The 23147-nt window shown below is 39.0% G+C and overlaps 1 protein-coding gene across 1 annotated transcript in view; it reads left to right on the top strand.

Annotated features, from left to right (window-relative positions):
- CNST (consortin, connexin sorting protein) overlaps positions 1 to 23141 on the top strand; it is an 86558-nt gene extending 63417 nt beyond the window's left edge. The window contains exons 12-13 of the mRNA XM_024210280.2: positions 14074 to 14209; positions 21047 to 23141. Of these exons, the coding sequence (XP_024066048.1) occupies positions 14074 to 14209; positions 21047 to 21252 (342 nt within the window). The 3' untranslated portion in view covers positions 21253 to 23141. The remainder of the gene's footprint in view (positions 1 to 14073; positions 14210 to 21046) is intronic.
- Positions 23142 to 23147: the final 6 nt, after the last annotated feature.

Here is a 23147-nt window from a genome sequence, read left to right as displayed (position 1 = left end):
TAAACACTGGGAAAACTATAAAAACAAAAAAAAAAATTATTGAATTTATTATAATCTTAGAAATTGATGCTTTCTTTAAAATGTGTGTTAAATATATATCCCTACACATCACTTCCTTATTTTTAATATGAAAACTAAATTATTTGTTTTTATTCTTCATCTGAAATGATTAATAGCCTGATTGTTTTTTCCAGAGATACTTAGCATCCACAGCTCCCACAGAAGTTCACGGGAGTTGTTGAGGGCTCAGTACCTCTGAAAATCAGACTCTCACTCTATATCAATATGAAATATTCTTACCATTATTATTTTATACACAGAGACTGCTATTAGGAGTGCTGAGAAATCATAATAATTTCTTCCCTTGTAATTTTATACAAAGAAGTTGCACAGTAAATGGCAGGTGACGTAAATTATCTTCCTTTAATTGAGTGTTACTCTATCAATGAATAAGAATGATTAAAACTTGTTTTTCACTGCCCATTCCCATAGGTGAGTAACAGAAGAGAGGGGAATTACCTATATAATTACTGTGTAACACTTTTTTATACATCTCTTTATATGTTTTTAAATAAGAACAGGGAAACTAAGACAGGAAGAAATCTTCCCTGACGTATTTTATTTATGTACTTATAATTTTCCTAACCTCTGTCAATTCTGTTGTTCAAACAAAAGTAATTAGGAGCCTCAGGGTTTGGTCAATGGAACCATTAGCGCTGTACTAGTATGGCCCATAATGAGGATCAACAATTCTAAAGATCAAAAGGTCTTCTAAAATACTTAAAAATAGAAGGCAAAATTCTGCCCTAATTCCTTTGAGCCCCATTACAGGAATGTAGGATGTTAGGGATTAAGCAGAGGTTTCCTCAGCCATTATGCTTATGCATGTGGCAGATGAAAGGCCTGGGATAGCATGTAGTATTGGTATCCCTATGCATTCAAAAATCATGACACAGGCCTCCAAAATCATGAGATGTTTAAAAATAATACTTAGGATTCTTTTTTTGTTTGTCTTCTGTTGTTTCAACCTTTAGGGTATACTTAGTTCATGTTTTCAGGCTTTTGTCTACAACCATGAAGGCTAGAAACTGTTTTTTTTTTTTTAAACAAAAGCTGATATTCTCACATAATCATGCGATTCCAGCAGCTGGGGTTTTGAGAAAGGCCTGCATTACTATAGTATCTGAGTGTCTCACAATCTTTAAAGTGTAGGAAAGTGCTATAAACTCCGTTTTACAGATGGGGAACTTAGACTAAGAGACCAAGGCCACACAGGAAGCTTGTGGCAGACCAGAGAATTGAATGCTGGACTCCCAAGTCCCAGGCTAGTGCCCTAACCACTGGATCATCCATCCTCTCTATTGTGAGATGCATGATAAAATCACAAGAGTTGTCAGTACAGTACAGAGTTTGCCCCAAAGGTCTCCTTACTTCTGCTCCAAGATTGAGTACCCTGCACTCCTCCAGTGCCTCCTGCATGAGATCTGGAAGCTCACTGGGTACCCGGGCTGAGCCACGTTAATATACTTGGCTGACTTCAGCTCTTTGGATTCAATAGGGATCACACACATGCTTAACATTATGCATGTTGGTCAAATGTCTGACGAATCAGGGCCTGAATTTGCACATGGAAACACCATAATTTGCACGCATCATTGAACTAACTATTCTGCTGATTTGCATGTGCAAAACTCTGTGCATAAACTGAGACTGCTTTGGAAAATTTGTAAATTATACCTTACAGATAGTCCAGTCCAACTCCCGTGGATATATAGAAGAAGAGCCTCTTAAATATCATCGCTCAGTGTTGGGTACCTTCTGGAAATTGAATATATTGAGCTACACAGTAACACATTTATTTTAATATAGAAAGGAGTCCTAAATAAATTTTATAGCAGTTAGCAGTTTAAACATACTTGGTCTAACAATTTTTTTTTTACCCAGTTTCTTCACCAAAACTAGACCTGTGCTGGCCCAGTGAACTGATGATATTGCTTTCTTATGGGAAATCTTGTTTGATTCCTGGTTTCATTCTGCTCCCAGGGCTTTAAGTGCTGTGGCAGCACTACTGAGTCTCTGGAGAGGGAAGAGAGTACCTTGCATAACTCAATAACAAATTCTCTCTTGCCAAATAAGGAGCAATGTTGGTTCTCTCCAAAGAGAGTCTTTTTCCAGTCATCCTTCGCAGGAGACCTGAGCTTGTGAGGTATAAATCAGGGGGAAAAGGCGGAGTGGAGTTAATCTCAAAAAAGTTACAATGTGTAGTATGCAGGACCTTACACTGTTCTGAGATGCCTGCAATTGTTAAACTAAGCAGGGTGAGTTAAGGACAGTATAGCCCATCTGTATTCAGTTTCCTTGTGTGTGTTTTTTTTTTTTCCAGTTAATCTTGCCACTTCATGTTATTTTAGGGCTTAATTTTCAGAAGTGCTAAGAACCCACAACTTCAGTGGAAGAGAACAGAATTTCCCAAGTGCTTGGCACTTCTGAGAAATCAGACCCTTAATTTGTTTCTATTGTTAATTTCCTTTAATACAAATAATAAATAATAATATTTTGATTTTTTTTGTTAGCAGTACTGTTACAAATAATTTAAATTAAGATATCATTAACATTTTGACAAGTCAACTGATCTTTGCACTCAATATGTAATTTCTCCCACTGTTGTCATGAAACCTTTGAAGTTGGTTTATGCAAAAAGTATGAGTAGTATGTATTGACACGATATTCTGGGAAGCAAATACTTGGAAAATGGATTAGCATTTCAGTGTGTTATATTTAGAAAGCAAAAATCCTTGCATAAATTTCACAGTGGGAATGGAAAAACAAAACCATTTAATTAATCCTATAGTTAAGGCCCTACCAAATTCACGGCCATGAAAAACACATCACGGGCCATGAAATCTGGTCTCCCCCCCTTGAAATCTGGTCTTTTGTGTCCTTTTATCCTATACTATACCGATTTCACGGGGGAGACCAGCATTTCTCAAATTGGGGGTCTTGGCCCAAAAGGGAGTTGCAGGGGGGTCGCAAGGTTATTTTAGGGGAGGTATTGCCACCCTTACTTCTGTGCTGCCTTCAGAGCTGGGCTGTCAGAGAGTGGTGTCTGTTGGCCAGGCGTCCAGCTCTGAAGGCAGCTTCCCGCCAGCAGCAGCACAGAAGTAAGGGTGGCAATGCCATACCATGCCATCCTTACTTCTGCACTGCTGCTGGCAGTGGCTCTGCCTTCAGAGCTGAGCTCCCAGCCAGCCGCCGCCACTCTCCAGCTGCCCATCTCTGAAGGCAGCGCCACCAGCAACAGCAGCACAGAAGTAAGGGTAGCAGTACCGCAACCCCCCCTACAATAACCTTGCGACCTCCCCTCCCCACAACTCCTTTTTGGATCAGGACCCCTACAATTACAACACCGTGAAATTTCAGATTTAAATAGCTGAAATCATGAAATGTACAATTTTTAAAATTCTATGACCGTGAAATTGACCAAAATGGACAGTGAATTTGGTAGGGCCCTACCTATTGTGGACTACAAAGTACTGGATGGGTCAATCGGTTCAGAGTAAAATTGATCATGGAGCAAGTCTCAGCAGGAATAAAACAACACAGATTAGTTGGAAAGGAAATTGGAAATAATTATTATTTCAAAATAAGTTGCATAGACTTACCCTACCATATGGCTTGTATCTATTTGGTATTATTGTCTGGGTCTAGTGACACTGTTACTTAAATTTAAATAAATTATTGAACATAAAAAATCATTATATATACATAAAAAGCATACATGCATATTCTTGTAATATTTATAGTAAAGAGGGTTTTTTTATTACCCCTATATTTGGATCAGAGAATTATTTCACGTAGTACCCCCCTATTACATTCTAAGTCTGAATTCAAATAGTAATTATAAAAATAAAATGGAGAGTTTCTACTTTTATTTCAGGCATTTATACATGGTGGCCATTTTCTTAGGACTTGGGAACCTCACAATAAATGTAAAAAAATTGCTAAATTTTGGTCTTTCCAAGCAAAAACACAATAAATCTTGAACACCCTACCAGGCAGACAAAAGTTGGAACAAACATATAGCCTAACAAAGGGCCTTGAAGTTCACTGAACTTGGGCTCTGGAGGAGGTTTCAGAGATTTCAGAGGTGGAAGCCCTTTTCTCAGATCAGCTTGCTACTATTTCTGAAAGGATCAAGAATTGACAACAAGAGCAGTTGAACAGATTGTAACCACAATCGGACAGAATTAAAGGTACCACTCGGTCATCATTTCACCTGTCGTTAAAGGGTCAGACTCTCACATAATGTAAGCAGATGCAATTTGACCTATAAGGTCTATGTTTACATTATACACTTCCTGTTTGAGTGGCCAGATTCTTTGGATGATATTAGGGCCATTACACAGAGATCAGTTGTGTCCCCATCTCTACCAACAAGGTCCAGAGACGACACCGTGCTGAGATTCCTTATTGTTGTATATAGCCCTTATCCTGTAGATTAGAGTTCAATGGAACTATTCCTGTACATAAAATTGTTCACATGTGTAAACATTGGTAGGATCAGGACCTCTACTGCTATGTACTGAAGGCCATCTGATGAGTTTCTTAGAAAAGAATGGTTAGATGGCATCTAAATATAATATGAACAGCAGCTAGTGAACCTACCCAGTAGCCCCTTTTTGAAGTTTAATAATTAATATGTCTTGTGTATTTTTTGCTAATATAGCAAGAGATTTGGTCCACTTCAGAATGAAACTACTAATAGCTTAACTATGTAGTCTTGCCTTTGGCAGTTTGTCACACACTTATTGATTAATGCATTTTTTAAAATAACGTATATATTGAATAAAACTAAAATGATAGACTTCTGTCATGTAACTGTTTAAGAAGTAAGCATCATAGATAAATTACAGCAAGCTTGGGTCTTAGGACAATTTTCTGTTTTTAAATCAAAGCATTTGTGAATGCTCTGGGCCCTTTTGACTAGATCTCCATTAAAGGTCCTGGCAAAACTTTTGTCAAAATTATCTCTGTATATGCTGTGAATGATCCCAATAGACAGACTAAGAGCGGCATTAGTACATTAGTTTAAAGCTTTTTTCTTAAGTTTTCAAGGTACAAGTGCCCATTTTCAGAGCTGGACCCAAGTGGTGTGTCCATAAAATCTGTGATATTTGGGAAGAAATTAATTCTGTGAGTAAGAAATTAGGTATTTTGAATTCTGTACCAAATGCTGATACCAATAGGGTGGAAAGGAAAGTAATTTCATTAGCACTTGCTTTTAGGTGCCTAGCAGTCTTGATTTGCAATCTTTTTTCACCCAGCATGTTATGCTTGTGTTGATTTGTAAAGTCCACCACCCTCAGCGTTTTTTATTTCATGTAGACAGTTTCCATTCAGTCTTACTCAGTGCAGAAAAGAGGAAAAGCTACTAAAACATTTAGCAAAGAATGAGTTACAAAACAACAATAGCTATAGGTTAATAGATGGCCCCAAAGACTGCAATTCACTCATGGGTCTTTGTTGGTATCCTCCATAGTAATGGTAAAAACTCAGGTCAAAAGATGTGTTAAGGGCAGCAGAGCCCTGAGAGTGAATTCAGTCACATAGTCATGTCAAAGTCATCTATTGTTGATTATATACCCTAAAGTTTAAAAAAAGTTTTAACTGCCTTCTGTTTTATGCTAAACCCAGGGTTGTGAGTTCAATCCTTGAGGGGGCCATTTAGAGATCTGGGGCAAAAATCTGTCTGGGGATTGGTCCTGCTTTGAGCAGGGGGTTGGACTAGATGACCTCCTGAGGTCCCTTCCAACCCTGATATTCAATGATTCTATGTAGGGCCTTCTTTTGCTGGGAGCCCTTTATGAAACACAGAGGTAGTCACAGTGGTGCCTGGGGACCAGTTGCAAACCCTAGATTTCAAAATTATGGTCCATGCCAGCCAGACAATGTTAACTGCAGAGTCCCAGTCAAATCTAATTCAGATAATTGCTTTCTACCTATCTAAATTCCTCCTGCAGTCAATACTGAAAAAGTTACCTGTAAATTCCCCACCTAAAAATTGTTGTGGAAAACATTTGGTGCAGTATGACTCTTCCATTCCATCCCATTTCAATGGTGAGTAAGTGATCTGCATATAAACAGTTTGTAAAATGCTTTGGGATCTTTCAGGATGAAAGGTACAATAGAAAAGTAAATTAAAATTATTTTAGTTGAATGAAACTGTGTGTATTCCAGTAGGATAGTTCCAGTTCTTGAGTGGCTTTCTAGATACAGTGCAAATAACCTTTTATTACTTAATAAAAGAAGAAAAGAGAGGGTGTAACATCTGCAATAAGCAATTTTCAATGGAGAGTATGGCTAGATTTGGTAGATACAGATGGCAGTCTGGACAAAGTGATATTGGATATGTTAATTCCATTATGGTAATAGATTCTGTTTGTATGGTGCCTAGGGGCCATAGCTTTGTAGGCGATTTGCAAAGCAAATCATTAAAATATGAATTACAATACTAGCAAAGTTTAAAAGCAAATAACATATTTAAAATAAATCATGGCATCAGACAGAAGAGATTTCTCCTTGCCAAGAAGGAGGGCTTAATGTATGTGTGCATGTGTCTCTTTAAAAAAAAAAAAAAAATCTAGATCCATGGCACTTGTTAGGTCAGAGGGTTAACACATCTCAACGACCATAACTTAGAAAGACATTAGCAGTTCTACTGCTGCAAGATGGAAAGGCCTCCCTGACTTTCCTTAATGGGGAAGGTGGTGTATAGGGTGTTGAAAGCCTAAGATGCACGGGATTCAGTCTGTTTAAGGGCACGTCTTCACTACCCGTTGGATCGGCGGGTAGCGATCGATCTGTTGGGGATCGATTTATCGCGTCTAGTGTAGACGTGATAAAATCGATCCCCGATCGCTCTGCCGTCAACTCCGGAACTCCACTGCAGCGAGAGGCGGAAGCAGAGTCAACGGGGGAGCGGCAGCGGTCGACTCGCCGCCGTCATCGCAGCCAGGTAAGTCGACCTAAAATACGCAACTTCAGCTATGCTATTTGTTGATTATATAACCTAAAAATTATAAAATACGTAACTTCAGCTACACTATTTGCGTAGCTGAAGTTGCGTATCTTAGGTTGACACCCCCCCCCCCCCCCCCCGTAGTGTAGACCTAGCCTTAGTCCTTTATATATTAGAACTAAAACCTGAAACTCAGTCCATATAACAATAGGCAGGCAGGGCAATGAGTGAAACTCAGAGTAGCAAGACTTCCTTCACACAGGTACAACCTGAACCAGTTAACAAGACACTGCTAGACTGCTCCTTATGCAGTTCAACAGGAGCCATTGATCCTCTTTATCACAAGCAATACAATTATAGCAACACATTCAGGCATCAAACATTCTAGTTTCCAAAAGCAAATTCTTTCCCCCCCCTCAGACAGATGAGTAAACTATCATTTTCTGCCCACCCTTCATTTTATCATGGTAAGGAAGTGTGAGTAGTTTTTGTGCCTGGGCTGGTAAATTATTATGATGAGCTGATTTTAGACAATTACTTCTAGTTCAGCTGGGTCAAATAACATTCATCTAGTATATAACCAATTTAGACTCCTTTTTTTTTCTCGCTGTGTTTGCTGGGTTTTAATGTGCTTTGTTGATTGTTCCTGTTGTTTCATTAAAAATAATAGCTTAAGCCCCTAAGTAACAATCAGGGTGTGGGGTTTACTTTGAGTATCAAAAGAAAATGTGCATCAGAGTTTAATTTTATCCTTTCAACTATATTTGAATGTGGTTTTTAAACTGCATGCTTCTGAAGTGTGTACAAATGCACCTTTTTTGTACTTAGTTTGTCTCAATGCAACAATTGTTTGACTAGCTAATGGTTATAAAATATTGCCAGTAGCTGAGAGAGCCAAGCTTAATCATTATCTTTTACTAGTTAAGTCATTGAAAATACGAAATGACATTATTGGTGCAGTGCCTACTGGATTATGCCATTAACCTCTGCTTTTAAACACAGCTCTTTGGAGTGACTTGATCTTTCTCTGTCTCTGATCTGTCTGATTAGAATATGCATTTGTGCAATATGTAGCTCTGCATTGTGAGGTTATTTAGGAAGCAGAAATTGTGAAACAGACCACTCGTTTTCTGTGTTTGTGCTATTTGCATCATTTCTGTAGAGTGCCAGGATGTTGTGATATCCTCTGCTAATTTGATTAGATTACAATGAGTATTGCAGCAGGCCAAAACCATAAAAGTAGCCTGGAATGTTGAGTTTTGAATCCACATATTCTGTGAAATTGAGACTGACAATTGTAAATATGTTGGGTCTTGTCCCTCATTAGTAGATGAAAGGTATATTTGGTTCAGTGGCAAATCTGATTTCATATATATCTAACGCACCCTCCTCATCTGTAACATAAATGTATGCAGCTAACTCCTGCTAATTTTCAGAGTAACAAATCAGTTTTTACTAACTCCTTCTAATTTACAGAGTAGGTATAAAAGTATTAGTAAAATTTCATTCAAACTTAATGCGGGGATAGATGTTTTTCTTGTTAAGTAAAGATGATGTCAGGACAGAAGTGGGCATGTCTAAATACATTTTCTATTTTTAAGTCCTGTTAATTTCCAGCGTGGACATAACTGCCAACATATGAAGGCTATAAATAGGAACATTTGTGGAGGAAAAATTGAGGCACACCTTCTAACTCAATTGAAATTCAGTAGCCAAAGGGCAGCATGGAAAACTTAAAATATTTTGCTAAAATATAGTGACTATCCCTTCTGCAATGGGGACAGTTGTTGTGCGCACTTCTGTTTTATGCATAATGTATACGTACAACTTCAGTTTTATTTATAGATTTTTTTGTACTGTTCATCATTGTAGTATCTGCACCAATTTTAAATAGTTGGTGTTCTTGCCAAAAGGGATTTTGTAGTACACCTCTACCCCGATATAACGCTGTCCTTGGAAGCCAAAAAATCTTACTGCGTTATAGGTGAAACCGTGTTATATCGAACTTGCTTTGATCCACCAGAGTGCACAGCCCTACGCCCCCGGAGCACTGCTTTACCGCGTTATATCCGAATTCATGTTATATCGGGTCGCGTTATATCGAGGTAGAGGTGTAATAGGAAAATACGGTAGGTGTTTTAAAGAAGGGCTTTGTGAACAGACACTAGCGCTTAAATCTTATTTTAGTTTGATTCAATGTGAATATTCTCACACAGTCATGTTGTCTATTGCTTCTGTGTTTTAATTTGTGAAAAATGTTATGTTCTTTATGTATCCTAGAAGTTTGCTAAAGCATAGTCTGTCAGTAAACTAGTAGCCTATGATCCTGAAAATTCAGTTGCAATGTTTAAACAGTTGACTGTTACTATCAACACTTGGATCACAGGGAATGTGTGCTACTGCCCTTACCATTTTGGTGTTGGATTTATAGAGATGTCTCAAATGTACATCCAGCAAATGTGAACACTGTTATAGTTGCATCCTCTTACAATGATATAAACTAACTTTTTAAACGCTCTTGCCTAAAACTCAGTTGAATACCATTTTATGGAAAATCTTTTCTTTTTGTGTAATTGTGGTCAAGTTTATCAGATAGTGATGACACTAACACACTAAGCAAATTTTCATATATGCATTTACATTACTACTCATACAACAGTTTCCTGTGCCATCTAGCTACTCTTACTTTGAAACGTTTCCTTTTTTCTTTTCCTAGTTCATGCCAGAACCCCAAAACAGAGAGAGAATACAGGCTGCTCCCTAAGGCAGCAAGGCACAACTCACCCCGCCTTGCTTTAAGCTGTCTTTTTAGGACTGTCTCCTGTGCTTTGCTACAGAACACCCTAGGCTGCAAGCAGGAACAGGAAACAGCCGCCCTCTTTCTCACACTCTTAACTTGATTACTTGCAGTTCCAACACAGTCCTCAATACACCACACTGTACTCTTACTAAAGAACATCTCTAGTTGTAGTAACACTAAAATTTTAAGAAGCCAGTTAAAGCCTGCATTCTTTGGTGCTTCTGTTTTGAAAAATAGTAATTTGGAAGGCGGAGGTAGGTTTCTGCCTCTAACTGCCCAGAGTAGGTACCCTTTTACCCTCTTAGTATGTTACTGTTTAACCAGAAGTAGTCAGTTGTGTTACTGCAGTTATATATATGAATTCTTTTTATTGTAAATACTATTGTCTACTTTGGTTGTAAATGGTCATGTTACTTTAGTATTGAAACAGCTTATTATTTAGAGCTTAATATTTGGTCTCTACAAAAATATGAGTAGAACTAAAGATAAACACATTTTATCAATAAATTCTAATTTTTCTAAAAAGCCATGGCCCTAAATAGCTTCCCTATATTTAGGTAACTTAGCCTCTTGTGTATTAATGGGAATCTCTGTATATACTCAGCTCCATTCTGGAGGTTGGATGAATCCAGGTGAAGCCAGTAGAAGTGGATAACTCCACATCACCACGTGAGCATCACTGATATGCTCTGACTTTTCCTACCTTACACGATTTTATACACAGGGTAAAAGTGGACCTACATACTTGTCTGAAATTCCTTCAGAAAGTTGTATTGAATCTCCATTTTAGTTTGTCATTGGCCATTATTTTTTCTAGACATTTCAAATTCATTATGAAGAAATCAAATTCCAGAAACTTTATTTGGTCTCATGGATTCTATCTTTAGACCAGGAATGTGGCCTGTGAATAAGCACCATGTCCAACTAATTGTCCTGTACCATTTCTTACATCACTGTTGTTACTATGCTTCTTCAATGGGATTGTATCATGCTAACATTATGAAAATCATTGCCACTTGAACATTAAGAGCCTGATGCCCTGCGTGTTCAGTATCTTGCATGCAAGATCTGGCTCTCTGCCACAAATATATCAGATACTGTGGTCAGCCTCTGTCCATTTACTTACCTTGAATATGCCTTCTATGAAAAACTCATGACATTATCTAATCTTGCCAAACAAAAATTGCTTGGTCACTGCATCAACCAGTGAATGCATATTTGATATCTTTATTCTGCAAAATTCTTGTTTTAAGCTGAGAAGCCCAACTTTTTCTGTTGGGATCTCTCTGCCTAGTCTCTTCTGCTCCTTAGTATCCACAAATAATTTTGTTTGTTTGGTATACAAAAGAAAATTGCTTGCTTTTTGTTTTTTGAAGGAACAGTATTTTCAGTTATTTTCTATTATGCTGTCTCAGATTCTTTCTCAAACATTTTGATACCATGTCTGTTCAACACTCACCAGGTGCTGCAGCCCGAACATCCAATGCTGAACGACAGTGGTACCATCTATCTGGTTTCTGTTAGAATAAGACATTAGTTTCCTGTGCTCCAGGGTGTGCTTTTGAAATGTTCTTCTGTGTGCCCATCTAATGAGATCAGCACCAACATTTGGGCAAATGTGAGGTCCTACATCTCGGAACAAAGAACGCTGGTCATACTGGATGGCAAATTCTATCTTGGGAAGCAGTGACTCTGAAAGAAGGCTTAGGGTTATGGTGGATCCTTAGCTGAGCATGAACTCACAATGTTCCACTGTAGCTAAAAGGGCTAATGTGATCCTTGGATGTATAAATAGGGGAATCTCCAGTAGGAGTATGGCAATTATGTAATCTGTATTTGGCTCTGGTGCTGCTATTACTGGGATATTGTGTCCAGTTCTTGTGTCCACAGTTCAAGAAAGACATTGATAAATTGGAGAGGGTTCAGAGAAGAGCCACAAGAGTGATTAAAGGACTGGAAAAAATGTTTTTAATGATAAACTCAAGGCACTCAATCTATTTAGTTTAACAAAAAGAAGGTGAATGGGTGACTTGATTACAGTCTATAAGTACATGTATGGGTAATAAAAAAATTATAATGGGCTCCTCAGTCTGGTATAACAAGGTCCAATGGCTGGAAGTTGAAGCTAGACAAATTCAGATTGGAAATAAGGTGCTAATTTTTAACAGTGAGTGTAATTAACTATGGTAACAATTCACTAAGGGTTGTGGTGGATTCACTATCATTGACACTTCTTAAATTAAGATTGGATGTTTTTCTAAAAGATACTCTTGTTCAACCACAGCTATTGTTCAACCACAGCTATAGCAAGAATTAATTCAGGGAAGTTCTATGGCCTGTGGTATGCAGGAGGTCAGACTAGATGACCGTAGAGGTCCCTGTCCCTTCTGGCCTTATAATCTATGAATAAGTGATAGACATTCCCTGTTGTATTGTTTAATTGGGAGGACATATCCTAAAATATGTTGCAGTCAAACAGAAATCTGATTACAGCATTTACTAACTTATTTGCAAGGGCAATCATACAGCATAGAAAACAACATAAAAATGGAATATATAGGGAACCCCACTGTTAAAAACTAGATCTCAGCTCTGTTCTTGCTATTGGGAAAGTTTTGTTGTTGAGATGGCTGAAAGCTAAAACTTTAAAAAGTTTACAAACACCCCTATTTAGAGATGCTAGCCAATCTCCTTTTACCTCAGTAGAACTCAGATGACACACCAGTGATTAATATCATTGTGAAATGTATGTACGAGCACTAGATGAGGAATCATGGATACTCATTGATACAGACTGCCCGGACAGGAGGGGATGTCAGAGCTAACTACCTGTCTCCTGTGAAAATTAAACCTGATGGAATCAGAAACAGAATGGAAGGCTCATTTACATAGAAATCATACGAGGGGATGCGAAGCCCACAGGAAAGGAAGAAAAGCAGCCTGCCTCTTGAAATAAGTTTATTGAACTTTGGGAGCCAACTTTACATCCATCACTAGACAGACACAAGGGAACAGAGCTTTTGCAAGCTGAGAAAAATGGGTTCTTCAATCAAGCAGGGTGGGGGCGCTAAAGCCTCTGGAACTAAATATAGGCAATAAGACCTAGGTTCTCAATGTTTTTGGATAGAGACCTTCCATGCCCACCACTCTGTCAGTAGCTGAGTGCTCCAGCACCTCTCTGTGTCTCATCATGCCATCTCCTAATTCATTTGCCACTGTCTCTCCTTTTAGCTCTCTGTTTTCTCTATGAAGTCGTCTTTATACTCTTTTTAACCCTCCAAGTATATTTTAATTTTCATTCTCCTCCCCCCCCCTTGGTTTTTGCTACTCCCTTCCTACCTGCTTCCCCTCTCCATTTCTGCTCTCACCAAAAAGTTACATGCTGCTTGGGGTAGGGCGACATCCTTTGTTGGCTGTGTGGGGGTAGACAATATGTGTTCTTGCAGCTGACCTGATTGCTGCAGGAAAAGAATGGAAAAACTTTGGCTAGAGACCTGCTGCCCAGAGCACTGTTTTATGTGAATGTTCCCAGGGCCAGCTGCATTATGGGGATGCCAATAGAGCAGGGACCTTTGAGTTGCTGCCTGCTGTTTTACCCAGAGAGCTTGTTACAGTGAGAAACTAGAAGTGGATGTCATGCAGCTTTCCCTCCCCCTGCTGCTCCTCTGTTGTACATTGTGCCCCCAGACTAGTCTGTTGCCTCCCACGGGAGCCAGGTGTGGTGCCTTAGAGTCACAATGTTGGGCAATGAATCAAGCAATGTAATTTCCAAGAGTGGTTTGTGATGGTCTGTGCAGGGTTACTGACCTTTAGAAAAAGAAAGTAAATGTATTGTTCGCTGAAGGTATTGAAGACTCATATTCATCACTGCCCCCATCCATCATGAATTTAAGGCCTTAGGCTACATAGGAACTAATAGAAACTACAACATGATCCAAGATCCAAGAGAATAGATCTGTGGATACTTAACAGAGAGAACAATGAAAGAGAAGTTTTCTCCTCTTACGCAGCAGGAAAAGGAATGATAGTGCAATTTAGCACTGCAGTTATCCTATCTATTTCAAGATGTACTTGTGAAGAAATAATTTCACAAGTGCAACAGCATTACAAGAAAATAAACAAGGGGAAACTGTTTCTCTGCTGTTTCTCATTCCCTTCTCCCTATACAGCCGTTACTGAGTGGCTTTCGTGTCTGGATTTCTAACACAGTCTGTTTTGTCACTCTGTGCCAAATGATTCTTATAAACTCTCATAGGTTGCCCCAGCAGAGGGACTGGTGTCCATCCTAAAGAAGAGAGATGACAGTGAAGGAAAGACGCTTGCTCAAATCCAGCAGAGAAATCCAAAGAGAAGAGTGAGATTCCAAGAAATGGAAGACACCTTGGATCAAGGTAGCTTGCCTATGTTAATTTGTGTTTTCATAGTATACAATTACAAACCATATCTGTGCTTTCATTTGTTAAATAAGAAAAAAAGCAGGATTTAAACCAATTATTGCTATTGTCTGCCCTGTACTGGCTTGCTAGCTATTCTCCATGCAGTGATAGTAGCAATGGACTGTACTAAAAGTTATTCTAGAAATATGCAAAGGCTTTTGTGCAACAAGTTAGTTAACCAGAACAAAGGGAAACTTTTAAATACATTTTTGTTGTAAACCAGAGCTCCCAGCTTTGGCTGGGGCTGAAGGAGGGATGCTGCTCTCTCTTATGACTGACAGCTTTCTCCTATCTGGATTTCCCTTCATTTAATTTCTAATCCTTAAAAGTGGAAGAAGTAGGTTTTTGTTCATTAATCTAACCAGCATGTCAAAAAAGCAATGCAAAAAACCTGCATGTTTGTTTTCCCTTGCATAGCTTGCCCTCCAGGATAACCAGGCCTGCTCAGAAACCACAGTTGTAGGACTATGGGATTGGAAGGCTTGAGGCTTTAATCTTGTTTTATAATTACTAACACGGGTGTCAATATGTTTGCAGTTGAAATATGGTTTAAATTATGTTTAATGCATCCCTGTTTACTGATGGGTTAACTAACTGGGGAAATCCTTACTTTGCTGTCATTACTGGAATGAGTTTTACTACAGTCCATCACTGTCATCACAGCACCTTATCACAATCGTGGCAGCAATAAGGGCTGGTCTACACTTTGGAGGGGGGGATCGATCTGAGGGCTAGTCTACACTACCCACCTGGATCAGCGGGTAGAAATCAATCTCTCGGGGATCGATTTATCGCGTCTCATCTAGACGGATAAATCAATCCCCGAATCGACGCGCGTACTCCCACCTCGTCAGGAGGAGTAAGCGCCGTCGACGGGGGAGCTGCGGCGGTCGATTTGCCGCCGTCCTCACAGCGGGGTAAGTCGAATAGGATACGTCGAATTCAGCTACACTATTCGCGTAGCTGAATTTGGGTATCTTAAATCGGACCCCCCCCCCCCCCAATGTAGACCTAGCCTAAGATACGCAACTTCAGCTACGAGAATAGCGTAGCTGAAGTCGACGTATCTTAGATCGACTTACCTCCCATCCTTACGGCACGGGATCGATGGCGGCGGCTCCCCCGTCAACTCCGCTTCCGCCTCTCGCCCTGGTGGAATTCCAGAGTCAACGGGGAGCGCGTTCGGGGATCGATTTATCGCGTCTAGATGAGACGCGATAAATCGATCCCCGATAGATCGATTGCTACCTGCCGATCTGGCGGGTAGTGAAGACGTACCCTTTGAGTCACTCCACACTTTAGCAGGATGGGGGCCCAAAAAGATCTTTCGCTGTTACTGTATCTAGCCAAAACTTTTCTTATTTTGAGGCCATTGCTCCTCCTTGTCTTATTGTCATCTGAGACTTGCCAAAATCATCTAACCAAAAAACAGTAGAATTTATATTTGTATTTAAAATATTTACTGATGGGGCAGGAACTCATGGTTTGTCTTTTTCAGGGCTGAATGACAGATTGTGTTGTGGTGATTCCCAGAGGGAACCAATCCTGGCTCCTCTTCCTCTGAGAGGGGCAGGGCACAAGGATTCTGGGGATTCAGGGAATTTGTGTCTGCTCCTTTTCCTGTGCTGGGTGGAGGTGTCAGGTATCCTGGCTCCTCCTCCCAAGTATTGCAGGTGTCCTGGCTTCTCCCTACAAGTGAAAGTGATTGGTCCTTTGTGGTCTGGAAAGAGGAAGTTTGCAGCTCCTTTCTGAGTTAGTGAGGGTGAGGTTTGGTATTGGGAGGTCCCATTTCTCAGCCTCTTTGAGTGTACGCCATGGTTGGGGCTGTTTCTCTTCTTTGCAGAAGTTTCTTCAAGGCCCTGTGGTCAGGTTGAAGGATGAGGGAGTGCAGGGGTTGAGTCCAGTAGTGGAAGGATCCATCTCCCAGTTCTTCAGGACTGTTTGGCACCATGGTCAGGAATGAGTGCAGGAAGTGGCTCCTCTTCCCTTAGGAGCTCCCAATGCTTGAGGCTTCGAGAAGTCAGATGCTGGCCACTACATGTCTGAAAAGATGCCACTCTACACACACAAAAGCTTTGATTGTCTGTAGGCATAATGGGAAAGGGAGCTGAGAATAACTCAGATTTACTTGTCAATTTATTTGATTTTCACCATAAACCATAGGAGGGACCAAAAACCAATAGACTATGGAAGGCCAGGGGCTATAGAATAACAGGCATAATAATTACCTTTGTTTATTCCTGTTGTTCCCCTGAAGATACATTATCTCTTAATTCTTCTCTTAACTAGACTATTTGAATTCTTCTCCCCTTAGTATCTCCTCTTGTGTAGATAGTTTGGAAAACACTATATTGGGAGTGCAGAGGGAAGAAGAAAACCCACTCTGTTGGGAGTAGAGGCATAACACTAGATTTTAAATTGGTATAAGTGATTATGAGACTGTCGGGGATATTCTCTTGGCGGAATTGCCACATAGTGTTGAATATTTTATTAGCAAAGGAAATTAGCTAGGCAGTGACTTCAACAGATTTTGGAGCAAGGCAGCGTTTTGTAACCTACCAGACAAATAATTAGAAATATTTATAAAGGGTCACTTTCAGCATATTAGATCTTGTGGCTCCCACTGTTGCACTAACATTAAAATTCTCCATCTACCAAGAAAGTGCTGGGATAAAGTTTCTCCCACAATGTATTTTTAACTTGCCATGGGAATTTATCAGTGCATTACCCTATTACAATTCTGGCATCCAGGGATTTTTAAACATAGGTAAAATGAGTTGAAGCATGGATCAAAATATTGTAACATTCATTGGGCCAAATTCATCTCTGCTGTAAATCCATTGCAAACAATGGAATTAACCACTGGAGCAATTTACTTAGGGATGTGGTAGATTCTCTGTCACCTGAAGTTTTTAAATCAAAATTAGATGTCTCTCTTAAAAATATGCTCTAACTCAACCAGAAGTTATGGGCTTGATGCAGGAATTGCTTTGTGCAATTCTATGGCCAGTGTTACACAGGAGTTTCGATGAGGTGATCATAAAGATCCCATATGGCCTTCAAATCTATGAACACTGAGAATGACTGTGGCCCCTTTTTTCCAGGTGGTACCTATGCTGTGTTTTAGTTGTACTGCGTGTAAGGTTATAACTTCTGGTTTGCTAACAAACTCTAAGTCCTGCAGAAACAGATAATTTCTTTCTCCGTGTAAAGTCACCTTTTATTAGAACTGGTTTGGAATTTTGTGATGAAACATTTTTTTCATCAGAAAAGCCAGATCACTGAATCTGAAGTTTTTCATGCGAACATACCAGTTTCAACAAAAGATGAATCGGGAAATGGTTTCTCAGGTATAGGATGGAATTTCTAGTTCAAACGAGAGATTCCCATCACAAAACAGCCAGTAACCCACTGGTTTATGGCACTCACCTGGGGTGTGGGATGCCAGGCTCAAATCTCTGATCTGTCTGATTTAAAGCAGGGAATTGAGCCTGGGTCCCCACATCCCAAGTGAGTGTCCTAACTGCTGGGCTACAGCATCAGTCTCTCTCTGGCCCAATAACTATTTATGTATACCAACTGGAGCAGCTCTAACAGGATAGATTGAGAGAGACCCACCCCAGAATAGCCAGTAGCCTGGTGGGATGTGAAAGATGCAGCTAGCTCTCTCTCGTTCTCTCTCTTTCATCAAACAACTTTGATAGGTTTTGGTTTTGTCCTGATGTGAAATGGGAAAATTTTCAAAATCTCAAATGCTTATGGGATGGGAAAACCCATTTCCTGCCCAGGTCTACCTTTATTGCTGGGAGTTATGTTCCCAGTGCCCAGTGGAATCCTTAGTCAGTAAATATTATCTTATAGTCGTGATCCATTTTTATGGTGATAACTAAAAACACTGTAATATTTTTTTAAAAAGCTAACGTTATTCACTAAATCAGCAATCTCATGATCTTACATTGTAACTTTTCTTTTCTCTTCCCTCTAATCTTCACCTTCTCACTGTGTTCTAAGATAGGCTGTAAACTTTGGGGGACAGACACTGGCTTAAATATCTGAAAAGTGCCATGTACCCTTATGGCGCTGTATAAATAATTAATGATAATCATTTTCAGGGTATCCTTTGCATACTTCCCACTTGTATGGATGTTTGTCCCCCGCAGCTGCAGAAACTTCTGGAAAGCAGATCTCTTTGAAGCCACACAAATGCCCTCTTGCAACACCAAAAGTTCAGAGCTTAGGTTATAACAGGTCCATGTAGCTCCAGCTACCTCGATTCCTTCCTTCCAGTGGCTAGGGTAGGAACTTTTTCTGTGCCCAGAGGGGTTTTTTTTTTGGTCAGACTTGTATTTTTCACTAAATAATTCTTATTGTAAATATTTTTGAATAGTTGTTAGTTTTAGATAGTTTGTACGTATCTTTTAGGTAATTCTGTACTATTGTACAGTTAAATTTCTGAATCAGTACAATCTGAGTTCTAGAGGTCAAATTCTGCTCTGTGATTCTGGGGCAACTCCAGACATCGGTACAGAACATTGGAGTTACTAAGTAGAATTTGGCCTTGTATTATAAACTGTTTAGAGTGGATTTACAGCAAATGGTAAGCTTTGTCTTCTGATATTGCATACAATAGCTGTAGCTAAGTCATTTCATTCTTGTTGCTTTGGTTAGCCAAAACAGAGTACAAGTAGCATCCATAAGAATAATATTGTAAATAAGATCTTGCATGGCAGTGGAATTATTCTAGGTCTGTAAAATGTATATTTTAAGATACAAGCATAATCCTTTTTCTCCAAGAGTCAAATTTTCCTGGCCCAATATCCACAGTTGACATGGGATCCACTGAAACATTTTGCCTCAAGTAATGTGCCTTTAATCCAGAGAAATCACTGAGAAAATTTCGGTAACTCCTCCTCAGTAGCATGTTTATATTGTACCCAAGATCCCAAACCTTAAAAACTGTCTGGTAGGTTACAATATATACCTGATAAAACAGCAAGGGGAAATATGTCTATAGCTCCACTTATTCTTATGTGATTTTTTTCCCCCTCTTCTCTCTGTAGCCACAACGATCTAAGGACCTAATAGTGAGAGAGGTGTTGAGCCTCTGCAACTCCACTTAAGTCAGTGGGAGTTGCGTGGCTATGCCATTTCTTAATATTTAAAAATGCTTCCTAGCCATGTTTCAGCCTTCACATTTATAATATAATCTGGTTTCTAATGCTGTTAGATAAAAGCCAACTATCAACATTTAGATCTTGGCTAGAAAACAGCTAGAGAAAGGAGGAAATGTCTAACATTTATTCTAGATCTGTTTCTACTGTCTGTTCCAGGGAGTTTTTACTACAATAGCACCTATGCCAGGATTAGTGCACCATGTTACTAGGCACTGTGGAAACTTATAGTAAGACATAGTCCCTGCCCAGAAGAGTTTACAATCCAAATAACAAAAGGGCTAGTTTATATTGCCAAATGGAGCAAAGGGGTTCAAAATGGAAACAGACTTTGGTTATTTTCATTATCTTTATGCAGGAGGGGCAGTGAGATGTTTTTTAAAAAGTGAAGCGTTTTTGTAAAAAAATAATAATTTACAATTGAAGAAGGAATTCAAATATCTGAAATTCTTGATTTTACAATTTACAGCATAAATATCCAAAAATAGAGGTTTTTCTCTGAGAATCTAGCAAAGTATTATTTTATAGCTATTAGTTGCAGAGCTTAGAGCATTCCTGGGGTACAAGGTAATTGAAGGGATAAAGGAAAGACTGCAGATAAAGGTTCTTGATTTATGTTTCTGTTGTCATCACTGAGGGCATCTTTACACAGGATAATTAATCCTGTCTAAAATAATGTGTGATTTTTAAACCAATATAGTTATACTGCTGTTACACTGGTGTGGACACTCTTATTCCAGTATAAGAGGGCCTTTTTTTGGTTTAGCTTATGTCACTTGGGAAGGGATTTAAGCTAAACCAAAAAAAAAAAAGCCACTTTTATACTGGAATAAGTGTGTCCACCTGGGGATTTATACTTGTATAACTATATCAGTTTAACTACACCAATATAAACTGGTAAAACTTTCCTGTGTAGACAAGCCCCAAGTGGCAAACTTTTCAGACTAGAGCTAAAAGATCTCTACTGCTTGAACTGAAGGGGAATTCTTGTAGCTACCAATACTGGGATATCCTTTATTCTCGAATGTGCCAGCTACTCGAGAGCAGTGTTGTTGTTAAACCTGAACCCTTTCAGGTGGTTGTTGCATACAAATGAAAAGACACATTCTCTCCCCCAAAATGTTTATAATCTAGAGCTGGCCATTTTTCTCCCTGTGAAAAAATTTGAACAGAAACTTTTTATTTGAAATTTTTCATTTGAAATGTGTCCGAAAAATTTTCCGGGAAAAAGGCAGTAAAATTGTATGGTAGTAGAACTAAACAGGTGTGTGAGTGTTTGCAGGGTCATGGTCTAAATATGAAAAGACTCAAGAAGAGGACAGGAAAAGGAGAACAGGTGTTACAGAATTACGGTCATATGACTAATGATGGGTTGTCATATTGGTACAGAAACACATACACACAGGGGGGGTTTTTTTTGGTTTTTGAATGTACTATAATTTGTAGTAATTTTTTGTCACTTTGACACGCACAGCCACAGTACCTGCCATACTCCCCAATCCTCCAGTTAGACAAATCTCAAATTTCTTCCGAGATTTCATATGGCTAATATCAATAAGTACAAAGTTTATGTGTAGTCTTTTATTTTATCCACTGTATGTCATGTATTTTATATTTACAGATGAAGTTGGTGGCGGCTCCTGTATTTTGCTGATCCTGTTGTGCATAGCAACTGTTTTCCTTAGTGTTGGAGGAACTGCACTGTACTGCACCTTTGGTGACATGGAATCCCCTGTATGTACTGACTTTGCAGCCAACATGGACTTTTACTATACCCAGATATTGCAGGGTGTGGAGGAACTTAAACACTGGGTAGCCTTCACATAGTTGAAATGAGCAGGGACAACACACTGACAGCTTACCAATGATTACCAGAGAGGTTAAAAAAAAAATGGTGATTTCAAGTTTTCTGTAATATGTGCCACCTTCAGGTGAGGTACAGCTGATGACATAAACCTTAACCTTTAAATACCAGTTGAGAAGAACTGTCTACTCTAGTAATCAGGTGGGGAGAAATCAAGTATGGAGCGGGAGAATAATAAGCAAAATGTCATTGCCTTCACCTTCTGAAACCAAGCGAACAGCCATTCAACATCTTGGGAAGTGAAGAATATAGAAAACTGATTAGCCTCTACACAGTCTCCCATTGCCACACATTCTAAGCAATCTTTGCAATCTTAATGAAAGGACAATTTTGATTTACAGCTGTTTGCACAAAAGTGTTGCCTCCAGCTATCATGCAATAAGTCTGTGTTTTATGAAAATGTTTCCTTATTTTTCTTTTAAGTCTTAATGTATCTTTTCATTTTAAATGTCCTGGTGAGCTGTTTAATTATGGGTGGAGTGAGGAGAATGCATTGGCATTTGCAGTGCCCTCATACTATGTTAGTTAAATGGATTGGCCTTATGTCTTTGTGTGTGACAGTTGTCATGAGTGGGTTAAATCTGAAGGCAGATTTGCCAAATTCTCTGGACTTTTATTCCCCAAATTGGATGACAGTGTTGGAAATTTGTGGGATATTTTAAAAAGAAAATTCACTCCCAGCACACAATACTAAATGTAGGAATTTTTTCTTACTAATAATAGTAAAGCCGCTTGGGCCAATGAAAGGGAATGGGACTAGGAGTCAGGATACTTGGGTTCTCTTTCTAGCTTTACTACTTGCTTGCAGTGACTTCTCTGCCTCAGTTTCCCCCTCTGTAAAATGGAGATAATGATCTTTGTCCTCCTCTGTAAAATGCTTTAAAATCTACAGATTGAGAATGGTATAGAACTGTGTGGTGTTATTATTTATAAGTGCAAAATGTCCTGAGGTTTTGTTCAACCTGGCATATAGCCAAGACCAGCTGGAAAGTTCAGAGCCAAACTTTTCCAGATTTCCACCTCTGAGCTTTACTGAGTCATTTTGAATAAAATTGACTCTATTACACCAAGTCTTGTTCTCAGGGGAAAATCCTCTCCATCTCTGTGACATTTTATTTCACCCTGAGATCTTTCAACTCCCTCATATATTCCTATCACTCTTTTTTCATGGCGATCTACTCCCCCTAGATTTTTCTCTTCTTTTCCTGTCCAGATCCCATGTTGAGGGGAAAAAACAAATAACCAAAAAATATTTTGAGAATATATAGATATTTTCATTTTTAAAACTTGCAGTATTATTTATATGGGAGATCCCTTCATATTAATTCATCACCCAAACCACAGTATATAAACATATGAGCTGAAAGTTTCCACTAAAACAATCACCAGTGAAATAGTTTAAAATTGTGATATTTTAGTCCATCAGGGTTCATTTTGAACACATGATAGACATGAACAGCGCAATTCATACCTCTCCATATTAATTTTTAGTTGCCTTCTGTCTGCGGACTTGGGAAGGCAGAATTGTGATAATTTACATTCAAAAAGGTAATTCTGCAATGAGGGCTTGCAACATAATTAAAAAAACAATAACATTTTAAATTCCCATGTTTTAGATGTTTCCAATGTGTTTTATGGAAGAGCCCCTAGTGTTGCACTGTATCACATGTACCAGTCAGGAGAAAATATCTGAACTCAGGGCCAAATCCTTAGGTGCTTTACACACCTTCAGAAGGGCCAAAAGGGGATACTGTTCAGAGAGTCTTGGAGAACCCATTCAGTAGGATTCCACAGGTAACATTGTCAAAAATACCTAAATCCCATTTTCAAATGTGATTTAGGCACTTGGGATTTGATA

The sequence above is a fragment of the Terrapene carolina genome, unplaced genomic scaffold (assembly GCF_002925995.2).
Source record: "Terrapene carolina triunguis isolate 2854851 unplaced genomic scaffold, T_m_triunguis-2.0 Scaffold85, whole genome shotgun sequence".
Taxonomy (NCBI): Eukaryota; Metazoa; Chordata; order Testudines; family Emydidae; genus Terrapene; species Terrapene triunguis.
Note: the sequence above shows the minus strand (reverse complement) of the source record. Positions and strands in the feature narration are given on the sequence as shown.